This window comes from Rhinopithecus bieti, unplaced genomic scaffold (assembly GCF_001698545.2).
Source record: "Rhinopithecus bieti isolate Rb0 unplaced genomic scaffold, ASM169854v2 scaffold_9663, whole genome shotgun sequence".
NCBI classification, from domain to species: domain Eukaryota; kingdom Metazoa; phylum Chordata; class Mammalia; order Primates; family Cercopithecidae; genus Rhinopithecus; species Rhinopithecus bieti.
In genome coordinates this window covers 4,197,202-4,210,386 of record NW_016806456.1, presented here as the reverse complement: position 1 = coordinate 4,210,386, position 13,185 = coordinate 4,197,202, and the positions used below count along the sequence as shown (strand labels likewise).

General features: G+C 45.1%; 1 protein-coding gene across 2 annotated transcripts in view; it reads right to left on the bottom strand.

Moving 5' to 3' along the window:
• The window catches only part of ABCA1 (ATP binding cassette subfamily A member 1), a 154,414-nt gene that overhangs the window by 80,822 nt on the left and 60,407 nt on the right, over window positions 1–13,185 (bottom strand). For both annotated transcript variants that reach the window (XM_017876728.1, XM_017876727.1), the window contains exons 6-7: window positions 5,660–5,781; window positions 2,191–2,367 (exon numbers count right to left, since the gene is read on the bottom strand). In XM_017876728.1, coding sequence (XP_017732217.1) covers window positions 2,191–2,367; window positions 5,660–5,781 — 299 coding nt within the window. The remainder of the gene's footprint in view (window positions 1–2,190; window positions 2,368–5,659; window positions 5,782–13,185) is intronic.

The window sequence follows — 13,185 nt, the reverse complement described above, 5'->3', positions numbered from 1 at the left end:
TAACAGCAGAGGGATAGAAGCAGAACCTGAGATGCTCCACAAACCCAAGAGATGTGCAGAAATCACCTTGTCACAGCCACCTTAATCAACACCTGGTCATAAAGCAATGGATCCACAAGGCACAACCACAACACAGCAGGATGGGACGCAGTGTGGCTGATGGTTCTGAAGGTGCATTTATTTCCCTGCACTCTGTCATGCTGCTAATCCTCCCAGAGAGCTACTGTCAGGTTGAAATGTGAGCTGTTAACTGTCAGATGATGAGGGCTAAACAGTCATTCTACTATGAGCATAATTCAGGCATTATGGGAGTGGAGGGATTTTACTGGGTTGTGTACACAATAGGTGTTTAATGAGTAAATACAAATGAAACGGAATGAATGGGCACAGTACCAGAACAAATTACGACGTCTTCTAACAACACCCATCTTTTCCAAAATTTCAATCATTCCAACTGAAAGGGTGAGCATTCCGGTCATGTAGTGAAGCAGCCCAAAACAGTCCAAGAAAATGATTTCATAATGAATTTTTGTTCCATTCATAATAACCTTTGACCCTCTATGACTCACAGCACAAAAAAGACTTGTGCAAATGTCTGCACAAGTCAGCTTCTCTTAACATTTTAGGCCAGTCACTTAGGGTTGCAAAGATCCCCATAGAGAAATATATCTTAATTTATATTATAACATGGGACCGGGCACGGTGACTCATGTCTTTAATCCCAACACTTTGGGAGGCCGAGGTGGGCAAATCACTTGAGCTCAGGAGTTTGAGACCAGCTGGGCAACATAGTGAAACCCTATCTCTACCAAAAATACAAAAAATAGCTGGGCATGGTGGCAGGCGCCTGTAGTCCCAGCTACTCGAAGGCTGAGGCATGAGAATCGCTTGAGCCTGAGGCGGAGGTTGCAGTGAGTCAAGATGGCGCCACCGCACTCCAGCCTGGGCGACAGAGTGAGATGGATTTTAGCTCACTGCAACCTCCGCCTCCCAGACTCAAGTGATTCTCCTGCCTCAGAGGCCTCCCGAGTAGCTGGAATTACAGGTACCCGCCATCACGCCCAGCTATTTTTTGTATTTTTGTAGAGACAGGGTTTTACCATGTTGGCCAGGCTGGTCTCAAACTCCTGACCTCACGTGATCTGCCCGCCTTGGACTCTGAAAGTACTGGGATTATAGGCGTGAGCCACCACACCTGGCCAATACAAAAACTTTTTGATTGTCAATCAAGGGTATGAATCCTGAGGTATGTTTCCAAGGTCACATTCTAGGGTATGATCTGGCAACAGGGTCCAGAAACTGAATATTCTTAATTCCCTGAGAGGACCACCTCTCTACAAAGAATTTGTGCTATATACAATCCAAGAGTATTACAATTTCATTTTATTATAATAAGGAACATCTCTTTCCAGATACATTCTTCCTCCAGGAATCTTCCCCTGGTTTTAAGAGAATCTATCTGGTGAGTAGAAAACCAGAATCCTGGATATTAAATGATGATGTTTGGCGTAAGGAGAGGAATTTCACCAGAGTTCTCAGAACACCTAGAGACATATTTGTTCTGGAACTATACAAAACACTCTGATGGCCAAACTGCTCAGGCTCACCTGCATTTTTTGGTTAAGAATGAATGGGTATTCTCACAGAGTGCTTCTCTGAACTATTGATTCCTAGGCTAAAAAAACTTTGTCAGAATTTTTCCTTGCAATTTTATTACTAATTAAGCTAATTAGTGTGGTCTCATCTAATTCCAGGGCCTTCCAACTGTTGACAGCCCACAATGTCATCTTTATGATGGGTTTTTAAACATAAATAGATATCCATCTTACCATCAATGGTTTCAAGACTTTATTTTTTTAAATATGAAGAACCCTGTTTTCAAAAGAGCTCTTGCTTAGTATTATAATAGTAAAACATGAAAAGCAGGTCTTCTCTGATGGAAATAAGCACAAAAAACTTTTGGCTTAAACTCAGCCATGCCCAGCTTATTCCTCCGATTCACCCTTTGGCAGATGGCCCAAAAGTCTGAAAGAACACTAAGAATACTTAGAATACCACTGAACTAAATTATATCACAAACTCCCAGCCAGCCGTACTTTTCTACAAAACAAAGTCATGTTGTCCAAGGAAAAACCTCACATTCCAAAAGCATTAGTGTTTGAAGTTTCTCCACTGAGCAAGTCTACCCACCAGGATTGGCTTCAGGATGTCCATGTTGGAATGAAGTACTTGCCCTGCTGCAGCCAGTTTCTCTCTTGGTAGGCCACAAAGCTCGGAAACTTCTTGGTCACCAAGTTGAATCACCTCTTCTGATTTTGATCCATTGCACAGACTGGTCAAATGTAACTGGTAGCCTTGCAAAAATACCTGGAAGCATTTCATGCAAAGAGAGACAAGCACAACAGGATTATGAAGATCGGAAGCTAGGTCCTTGAAGTCTTTGGGAGAACTTCTTATCGATACAGCTTTGAAGATCTTAAAACAGGTACCATTGCAACAATCCAATGCATCAGGTCTCTTTACTGAACCTCAGAATGTATCAAAGCACAAGGCACAATGACAGGACACTTAAAACCTGCAGGATGCATTAACTCAATACCTCCCACACTCTTGTCCCTCTTGCAAAGAAAAATCCAGAGTCCAACTCATTTTCTTAAGAGTGGGACACATGATTTGGCAAATAGGAATCCAGAGTCTGAATTCCTGGAACTACTTTTATTAGAGGAGTAACATCCTCACTATTTTGCAATTTATGTTGTCTTTAAGTAGTATTGGGCTGAAATATGGGGAGAAAGCATTTATGCTGTTTATCTGTAAGTATAGATATTTAACTAAGACACAGAACTATGTTCTAACAATTTCAGAATTTGGAATTTTCCATTTTACTTGCCCTAGAGCAGAGTGCCAGAAAGCCAGGCCTCTTATCATCTCATTGAGAGGCCAATTCTAAGTCATTCTTATCTTTTCTTTATACCAAACCCACTAGAGAACCTCTTCTTGGTCATATTTTACTTAACTGCCTTTCTGGGCCTCAACAATTCTTCTTCATACGTGGTCTAATGGACCACAAGCTTTGAAAGAAGAAGAGCCTATTTATCGTGCTCACTTTGCATCTATAGTGCTGAAACATTATAGCCAGTATTTGTTGAATGAATGAACAATGCAGACTCTTTATTACACCATTACTAACTGCCCCATTAGTTTAAATTGGTGCAGGCTGCTGTGCTTATAAAACAACCTAAGGTAAGCGATGGACCAAAAGCCTCTCAAAACCCATTGCAGCTTTTGAAACACAGCAGAGCATTTGGCCTACCATGATTCCCAATAAGTTTTTGCTGACTGCCAGAGACACTCAAGCACACTTCAGTTCTACTTGTTTCTTTAACTGGTCCTTGCTGCTAGGCTGTCAGCCTACAGTTAGCGTCTGTGTTTAAGAATACTGACAACAGGCCAGGTGCAGTGGCTTACGCCTGTAATCCCAGCACTTTGGGAGGCCGAGGTGGACGGATCACCTGAGGTCAGGAGTTCAAGACCAGCCTGGCCAACCAACATGGAGAAACCCCGTCTCTACTAAAAACACAAAAATTAGCCAGGTGTGGTGGCGCATGCCTGTAATCCCAGCTACTCAGGAGGCTGAGGCAGGAGAATCGCTTGAACCTGGGAGGCAGAGGTTGCAGTGAGCTGAGATCATGCCACTGCACTCCAGCCTGGGCAATAGAGCAAGACTCCAACTCAAAAAAAAAAAAAAAGAATACTAACAACAGAGGGCCTTTGTTGATGTTATCTTCTGCCTCTGCCCAATCATGCTTTGTTCCCTTTCCTTTCCTTACACAAGTACTGATCCCAAGAATTTTTCAATAAATGTCTTATGTGCTCAAAGAAAAGAATACTGACAACACAGAAACTCCAAGGACCATTAAAGGACCATCTCCATGCTTAGGATGCCCCTTATTTTAAACTAATTAGATCCGACAGATATGAAATTGGAAGAGGGCAATGGAAATTATGCTAAATGCAACTGCTTTCAAAAGCCTGATGCCTTTGGCCCCTCTCCTGACCACACAATTGGTAAACATAAGGCATATTTTCCTAGTTTCAGAAGGGCAAGCAGTAAGCACATTTTTCTAATTTTAAAAATTCTAGATCATGTGAAGCAAAAAGGTTATTTTCAAGAATAAACATTTCCACTACTTCTGCTTCTTGTAAAGACAAGCTAGTGTGCAGACATGAGACAGGGGAGGAAGCAGTTCCCCCTTCTGCCAGAGAATATGCTCGAAAAGTATCTCTGAAAAATCAATAACCATGCAAGCTGGGTCTGGTGCTACCCATTGCACAAGAGCTGCCTAATAATGATGCCAGAGGAAGTTTTCTATGATTCTAAAGTTAAAATTCAACATAAACACTAATATTATTTCCAGATTTTATAAAAATTCCTTTTTTTTTTTTTTTGAGATGGAGTCTCGCTCTGTCACCCAGGCTGGAGTGCCGCAACAGGATCTTGGCTCACTGCAACCTCTGCCTCCCGGGTTCAAATGACTCTCCTCTCTCAGCCTCACAAGTAGCTGGGACTATAGGTGCATGCCACCATGCTTAGCTAACTTTTGTATTTTTAGTAGAGACGGGTTTTGCCATGTTGGCCAGGGTGGTCTCGAACTCCTGACCTCAAGTGATCTGCCTGCCTTGGCCTCCCAAAGTGCTGGGATTAAAGACGTGGGATTATAGACCTTTGAAGTGATCTCACCCATCCCACCTAAGCTTTGTGACACTAGTCCATTCATTTCTGTCTCCCCAGTGCCGTCTCACAGAGCTAAAATTGGAGAGATTTAAAGCCTTATTCCCACAAGCTGCAGGGACTGATCTCCTATTTAATGCAAAGCAAGCAGCGGTTCTCAACTCAGTGCCACTGCATCTGGCCCTGATTTTATAAAATTCTTAAAAGTAGGCCGGGCACAGTGGCTCATGCCTGTAATCCCAGCACTTTGGGAGGCCGAGGCAGGCAGATCACAAGGTCAGGAGATCGAGACCATCCTGGCTAACATGATGAAACCCCATCTCTACAAAAAAATAGAAAAAATTAGCCGGGCTTGGTGGCGGGCGCCTGTAGTCCCAGCTACTCAGGAGGCTGAGGCAGGAGAACAGCATGAACCTGGGAAGTGGAGCTTGCAATGAGCCAAGATCATGTCACTGCATTCCAGCCTGGGTGACAGAGCGAGACTCCATCTCAAAAAAAAAAAAATTCTTAAAGTCTCCAAATATACCCTTGTCTAAAGTCTCCTGTCTTCAATTTTTTAGACAGAGTTCCTCCAGATCAATAATCCTTAACCATGGTTATTGTCTCAGAACTGTGACTATTTTTTAAGTTTAATTCAACTTAAAATATATCCCTTGTGGGAGGAAGTCATCACAAATGCCAAGTGACAAGCCAGAAATCAATTTTATTTCAGCCAGCTGGCCCATGACGCCAGGTTGCATATTCCACTCCTGGATGGTTTGGTAATTCCTGCCTGAATAGGGAAGTAAAATTAAGTGAAGTTGAATTCGAACTACCTCCCTCCCCTTCACCACCATTATGAGGACAAGGGCTTATTCATTTCTTTCCAGTAGCTGCACAACGTAATTGCCATCAGCCCCACTAAGGAAGCTGGAGGCGTCAGCTTACCTTGTGGAGAATGACATCAGCCCTCAGCATCTTGTCCACAGCAGACTTCGGGAGAGAGAGGTTGTGATACAGGAACCCAGAGAAGGTTTCATTGTCCACCAGGAAATCCTGAAGCTTCAAGTCTATTGAGAAATAGTGTTTCATTTTTATTTAGTAAGTAACTCCAAAAAAGAAAAAGAAAAAAGTGGGCACAATGGGACAGTGGAGAAACATATCATAATATTGATGATCAACAGTCGCCTGGCTAAGCGCACGCAGGAATGAGACAGGGGAGCATTGCCGTATCAAGAGAGGCATGAAAATATTGCTTTCTGGTACCATGTTGAGCCTCACCCAGCATGTGCTCCTCAACTCAAACAGTGTGATGGTGCCATTACACACACACACACAGCCTTTCCTTTTCTTTTTTTAAATTTTGAGATGGAGTCTCGCCCTGTAGCCCAGGTTGGAGTGCAATGGTGCAATCTCAGCTCACTGCAACCCCCACCTCCTGGGTTCAAGAGATTCTCTTGCCTCAGCTTCCCAAGTAGCTGGGATTACAGCTGTGCACCACCATGCCTGGCTAATTTTTTTTTTTTTTTAATCTTTAGTACAGACGGGGGTGTCACCATGTGGGCAGGCTGGTCTCGAACTCGTGACCTTGTGATCCACCTGCTTAGGCCTCCCAAAGTGCTGGGATTACAGGCATGACCCACCGCACCCAGCCTTTCCTTGCTTTTCCAGAAAGAAGTCAAACGTTTGAAATGATCTCGCCCATCCCACCTGAACTTTGTCACACTAGTCCATTCATTCCCATCTCCCCAGTGCCATCTCACAGAGCTAACATTGGAGAGATTAAAGCCTTATTCCCACAAGCTGCAGAGACTGATCTCCTATTTAATGCAAAGCAAGCAACAGTTCTCAAACTTAAGTATGCATCAGAATCACCTGGAGGGCTTGTTAAACTGCAAACTGCTGGGCCCCACCCCCAGAGATTCTAATACAGCAGCCCTGGGATGCGACAGGAGAATCACTTACAGGTGATGCTGATGCAGCTGACCTGGGGACCATGTTTTGGCAAACACTGGCAGAGCGCATTATGCATATCAAAATGCCTTCACAGACGTGGTCTCATTTTAATTCCAAACATAAAACATGTGATACAAAGCTCTAAAACCCAGGTCTGCCAGGCTTTAGGAAAACACATAAACATATATTTAAACACACAAACATATATTACAAATCAGCCCCATTGAATGATTTGATTGCTAAAGGATTTCATACAGAATCTCTCTAAATAATAGGACCTCTTGGTACATTTAGAAAAGGCTTCAATCCAGTGCAGCAAAACAGAAAAAGCACCACTAAGAATCCAGAATTGTAGTCCCTAGAATTGGAGGCTGTGTCTGGTGGCGTCACTGTGTACTTCATGTCATCTTTTTGAACCTCAGTTTCTTGATCTCCAAAATGAGAGGTTTCTGACCAGATGCTTGGTAGCAGCTCTAGGACTCCGAAACAGTATAGTTTTCCCTGACTCATTTGACTGTCTACCTCTCCTCCTTCCAACCCACTCTCCTAACAGCTTAACTTCTTTGTAATAACGATGAAACCAGCTCATCAGGACCACACAAACTGAGTCCACAGGGCCAGGCACTAAGCAACCTCTAGAGGGCAAACTTTGCAAACTGAAATCATTTACCAGAAGAGAAACAGGTTTGATCTGAAAATGGGGCTACAGTGTGAGGCTTAATGAGGACAGGAGTTAATCCTCAGAGCTAAGAAGGTCACACGCAGAGATAAAGTAGCAGGAGGGCCTGACAGCCCAGCCAGTCTCTCATCAATGCTGCATGACCCAGGTGTATTCTGCTTTAGGCAAACTTTAGTAATCTTGAGTTATATAGACAGGATACATTGAGCAAGATTCACATCGCTAGAGAAATGATTCACTGCTACCCCTCTATGGCTAGCTCCTAGTCATCCCTCATGACAGCCAGTAGCTGTTCCTAGACCCAGTTAGTGTCCCTCAGAATCAGTGCTCCTGCAAACTGCTACGTACCTGATGCTTCCCATCACATATGACTCCACACTGTTACCACTGGGTTCTCTACTACAGCTGTCAAACCTCAGAGCACCTGAGCTTCATTTAGGGAGCATGCTAAAATGCAGTTTATTGGGCCCAGTCCCCAGAAATTCTGAAAGTGGGTCTAGAATGCAGAAACCACGAATCTACATTTGAATAAGTATCCCTTGCACTTTTAATGTTCGGGGAGGGAGGTGTGGAACCGCAGTTTAAGAAACATTGTTTTACTTGCATGCTGTCTCCACCAGACTGTGCCTACAGGATAGGGAATATGTGTTCTCAGTACCACCAGTGCCCAGATCAGACCTGGCACAGAATTACTGCCCAGTGAAGGGTAGCTGAATACTAAATACTAGGAGATGGGATTAGGGCTGACAAGGTTCCAAAAGTATCTGAGCACCATCACAGGAGATTTCCTTTTAGCTGATCAGGTCCAGGAAGAGCCCAGGGATGTCAGGACCATCCCCAGGCCACACCCCAGGAGTGAACAGGACGGCTAACCACTAGAACTGCCTTCCCAGGAACAGAAAGCGACATCCGGGGTCACTTTCTGTTCTTGGGAGAACTAGGAAGGAAGGTGTAAGCTGGTGGCTTCAGCTGAGGACTGGTGTGAAAAGGTAGACACTGATCACTGTACAACCGTGGATAAAGCAGCACCCCGGGAATCAGAAACCTGGGTTCTATATCCATTTATTTGTCGGGCCATTTCATATAGTTGTGCCTCCACTGCCTTACCTATAAAACGAAGGGTCAAAAAAGACCTCTGTGAAACCTCAACAGAAACAGAATACACGTATTAGCTAACGCTCACTGACTAGGTGGGCCATAGAGTCCTCCTGAGCAGAGCCAGAGCAATACATCATATTGCACCAGGGAACTTCGAAACAGCTCCCTCCTTCCTAAGCAGGGTGGCAGAAGTGTGGGAGGGTGACCCAGGCCACCCTTGCAATGGGCCTAGGTCATCCTGCAACACTCTCCAGACCAGTGAGTGTGCTCAGCATGTTTATAAGACTATTCTGTTATGTCAACAGGCTCTGAAGATGAGAACATCTGGATGTGATCAAGCTCCAACCTCCTATCAGTGAATCCCCCGATAAGACATAAGAACCCAGAGGCTGATTAAACAGTCAACAACCCTTGGCTGTGCACGTGCGTGGTATGGTAGGTTCGCTGGGTGGGGAAGCAGCAGGGAGGGCCAAAGATCCTCAGCTACAAAGAACTTGCAGCCTGATCACGTGGAAATCCACCCGTGTAGGCTTAGAGTCACGCACTAGCACCACCCTGTGTGAAAACAGGAAGGCAACATGGTGTAGTATACTGGTTCTCAAACATGACTGCCTGTTAGACTCAGCTGGGGGCTTCACAAAAATCCCAAAGCCCAGGCCACACCATGGAGCAACTAATGAGAACTGGTAGGGTAAGACCCAGGCATCAGAATTTAATAAAACTTGACTGGGCGCGGTGGCTCACACCTGTAATCCCAGCACTTGGGGAGGCCCGAGGTGGGCGGATCACTTGAGGTCAGGAGTTCGAGATCAGCCTGGTGAAATCCTGTCTCTATTAAACCTATCAAAATTAGCTGAGTGTGGTGGTGGGCACCTGTAATCCCAGCTACTTGGGAGGCTGAGGCAGGAGAATCACTTGAACCTGGGAGGCGGAGGTTGCACTGAGCAGAGATTGCACCATTGCACTCCAGCCTGGGTGACGGAGCGAGACTCTGTCTCCAAAAAAGAATTTAATAAAACTTCTCAGGTGATTCCAATCAAGTCTGAGAAACAGTGATGTGGAAGAAACATCAGGGTTTGGGACCAGAAAAACCTAAATTTGATGCTCTACTCCACTGTGAAATAGCTGTGTGATTGTGAGGAAGTGACTTTACCTCCCTGAGCACAAATTTTCTTACCAATTAAGTGAAGGTAACAGTATCCACATTTCAAAGATATGAAGACCAGAGATATTCATCATGGTAAGTGCTCAATATATGGTAATAATTTGTGATTACCAAAAAGATTCTTTCATTCAACTCTACCACTGTACGACAATGCCATTTATAGAAAAGATGGTCTATAAATGCCATTTATAGAAAAGACAGTCCCTGCCTTTGAGGAACTTTCAAGGCTGAAAGGGGAGATAAAGAGGCAAATCAATTCGAGAAGGCAGAAGGAAGGATAAGAAAGCCAAAAGGAGACAGTAAATGGAAGCGCTGGCCCAAGATGAGGTTTATCTGTAAGTGCTTTATGGGGAGCAACCAGACTGGAGCCAAGTTCTGGAAAAGGACAGAGTCAAAAATCACTGGGAGCTGTGGCTGGACAGGAAGGGGCAAGACCTCTCATGATGACAATGACCAGGACATTTTGTGGTCATAATGCTATATGCACATAGTAGATTCTCAACAAATGAATAAACAAGCAGATAATTAGAGGGGAGATTTCTCAAAACCTCAGATTTGGGTGGTAGGAAGGGGAGAAAAAAGGAGGGGGTGAGGACAGAGTACAGTGGCTTTGTACCTGCTGGTCTCAGTCTTCTCCACTATGTTGCTGGCAGGAAAATGGGTGGAAAGCCAAGAATATCTAGAAAGTCAGATGTCTGAAACATACCTTCTCCTCTGACCCCATCCTCATGACATGGCCCATGAGTCACCTCCTCCAGGAAGCCTGCCCGGGCCTTCCCACCCTCAAGCTGGGTTAAGGGCTGGCTCTTTTTTGTGACTTTCTTTTTTGAGACAGAGTTTTGCTCTTTCACCTGGCGTGAAGTGGCCCGCTCTTGGCTCACTGTAACCTCCACTGCCTAGGTTCAAGCAATTCACCTGCCTTGGCCTCCCAAGTAGTTGGGTTGGGATTATAGGTGCCCACCATCACACCCAGCTTTTTTTTTTTTTTTTTTTTTTGTATTTTAGTAGAGACAGGGTTTCGCCATGTTGGCCAGGCTGGTCTTGAACTCCTGACCTCAGGTGATCCACCCACCTTGGCCTCCCAAAGTGCTAGGATTACAGGTGTGAGCCACCGCACCCAGCCTTTTGTGACTCTTTTGTGCCCAACATCCTATGTTTCCCCCTAGTACCACATAGATCAAGCCGCAGTCACCCGTGATATATCCTGCTCCCAGAAGAACAGAAACTCCTTGAGGGCCAGAATTTGTATTTCCAAAGCCAGCAGTGCCAGGCACAGAGGAGGCACTCAGTGAACTGGAGGAATGAATGAATGGATGAATGGATGAACTAATAAATGAATGAATACAAATGAGTGAATAAATTAATGACCTGATGTGATTTGGGGAACTGCCAATTGCAGAGAAGTAAACTCACCTTGCAGTGAGTTAGGGAAAAGATGAAGCAGGACATGAACTTGAAACAAACCAGGTGAAGAGGACACAAGAGTTCCGCTAAGCCCACTCAGCCACGTCAGCCCAGGTCAACAGGACAGAGGAAGGCTGAGTTGATGAAATGATAAAATGGAGATGACAATGGCATCTGCCTCATTGGGCTGAGCTAGGTGTTAAATGAGAAAATGTACCTGCAGACCTAGTATAATCCAGGCAATGAGTAAGGTACCAGGTAAAGGATGGCTAGTATCTTCATTTTCAGGAATGACTGATCTGAACAGATTTGTGGCTAATTTAACCATAAAGCATATTCAGAATAGACAAGACACAGAAGTGGCTTTGGCAGCTAAGTTGAGATGTTGAATTTGTGATCTAACGTATGCACATGTGTGTATGTGTGTGCATATGTATGCGTGTATTATAATACATATTAGCCTGGCTGAGTTCCTAAGACAGAATTATTGAGTTCTGTCTGCTGATACTATCTATAAGGTAAAGGAAAGGTTGAAGCTGACTGATTTGTCTATTCATAACTTTATAAAAGAATAAATAAATCTAGTATTTTACAGGGAATCACCAGGAATGATCATATCTGCCAGTCACTGGAAGGACGGATATAGGTGGAAGGTGACCTGGACAAAAGACCAATCATTCCACACAAGACAGGGAATACTTCCTGAACAGGATAGTCATTTAGCCATTTAACTTTGGCTAACAAGTTAATGCAGACCTGGATTTTATAATCAGTAAAATGTGTGGGTTGGAGAAGATGATCTCCGAGGTCTTCTCAACCTGACATTGAAAGGAACACAAGGCAAAACAAAATCAGCACTGGATGCAGCATCGGACGGTCTGAATTCAAGAGTCAGTTCTGCCATTTCCTGACTGTGTAATCATGAAGCTCACTTTCCCCCTTATTTAAATCTCCCTAAGCCTCAGTTTCCTTGGATATAAAATGAGGCTAATACAGCACTTTGGGAGGCCAAGATGGGCAGATCAACTGAGGTTGGGAGTTCGAGACCAGCCTGACCAACATGAAGAAACCCCATCTCTACTAAAAATACAAAATTAGCCGGGCGTGGTGGCGCATGCCTGTAATCCCAGCTACTCGGGAGGCTGAGGCAGGAGAATTGCTTGAACCTAGGAGGCAGAGGTTGCAGTGAGCTGAGATCGCGCCATTGCAATCCTGCCTGGGCAACAAGAGTGGCACTCTGTCTCCCCAAAAAAAAAAAAAATGGGGCTGATAACATTCACAGGTTGTTGCGCAAACCAAAGATCAAGAACGTGAACATGCTCTTTCACGTGTTCTTTCAGGGGAAAAAGCTGACTTGCTCCAAGTGTTTGCTCGGGTAACTGGAAGGTATGACCTCTGTCACAGGATGCGGAGCTGGGCTACTGCTGCCAGCAGAAGAGAAAGTCACTATCCAGCAGAAGGTCAAGAGAGCTCTCCCACCACAGTCTCTTCAATACAGAGCAAAATACTTGATCTGCTGAGCTCAGCCTCCTTGGTTTTGCCTGGAGGAGCAAACAGTGGCCTACCAACTAGCCAAGAGCTTCACTGTGTGCACCATGAAGTGGGGCAAAGGAAAGGAAAAAGCACAAAGCACAGGTAAAATGTGTGTTTGTGGGCTGGGGAAGAAACGGGGCAGAACCCACAGCTTCTTGCCACACATCTAGGCCTCTGGGACCAAGGTGAGGAACGCGTTTGCACGTGCAGGCGGAGGGGTGTGACGCAGGGTGGGGGCCAGGTCCTGCTTTCCCAGCCATTCAGCGTTCCTTCACAAGGAAGGTGGGAGGAGGGAAGAGAGGGAGGAAAGGGGTGGAGGACCTGCGGGAAGGCAAGAGAAGAAGGAGGAGAGGAGAGCAGGGAGGGCAGCTCAGGAAGGCGGAGGAGGGAAGCCCTTTGCTGAGCTGAGCTGAGCTGAGCCAGACGGGGTTACTCTCGGTCAGTGCCCTCCAGTCCCCAGCTCGGGTTTCAAGATCTCTGTCTTCTCTTTTGCTCAACATGAAAAGGAACCAAAGCAATCAGCTGCTTTAGAAGTGGGTGGAGGAGGCAAATGAAAAAACAGAAGTAGGGAAAATCACATCAGTATCCCAGGCCCAGATGGTCTTCTTCAATGCACCCCTGGGGTGGGGTGGGGGTGGG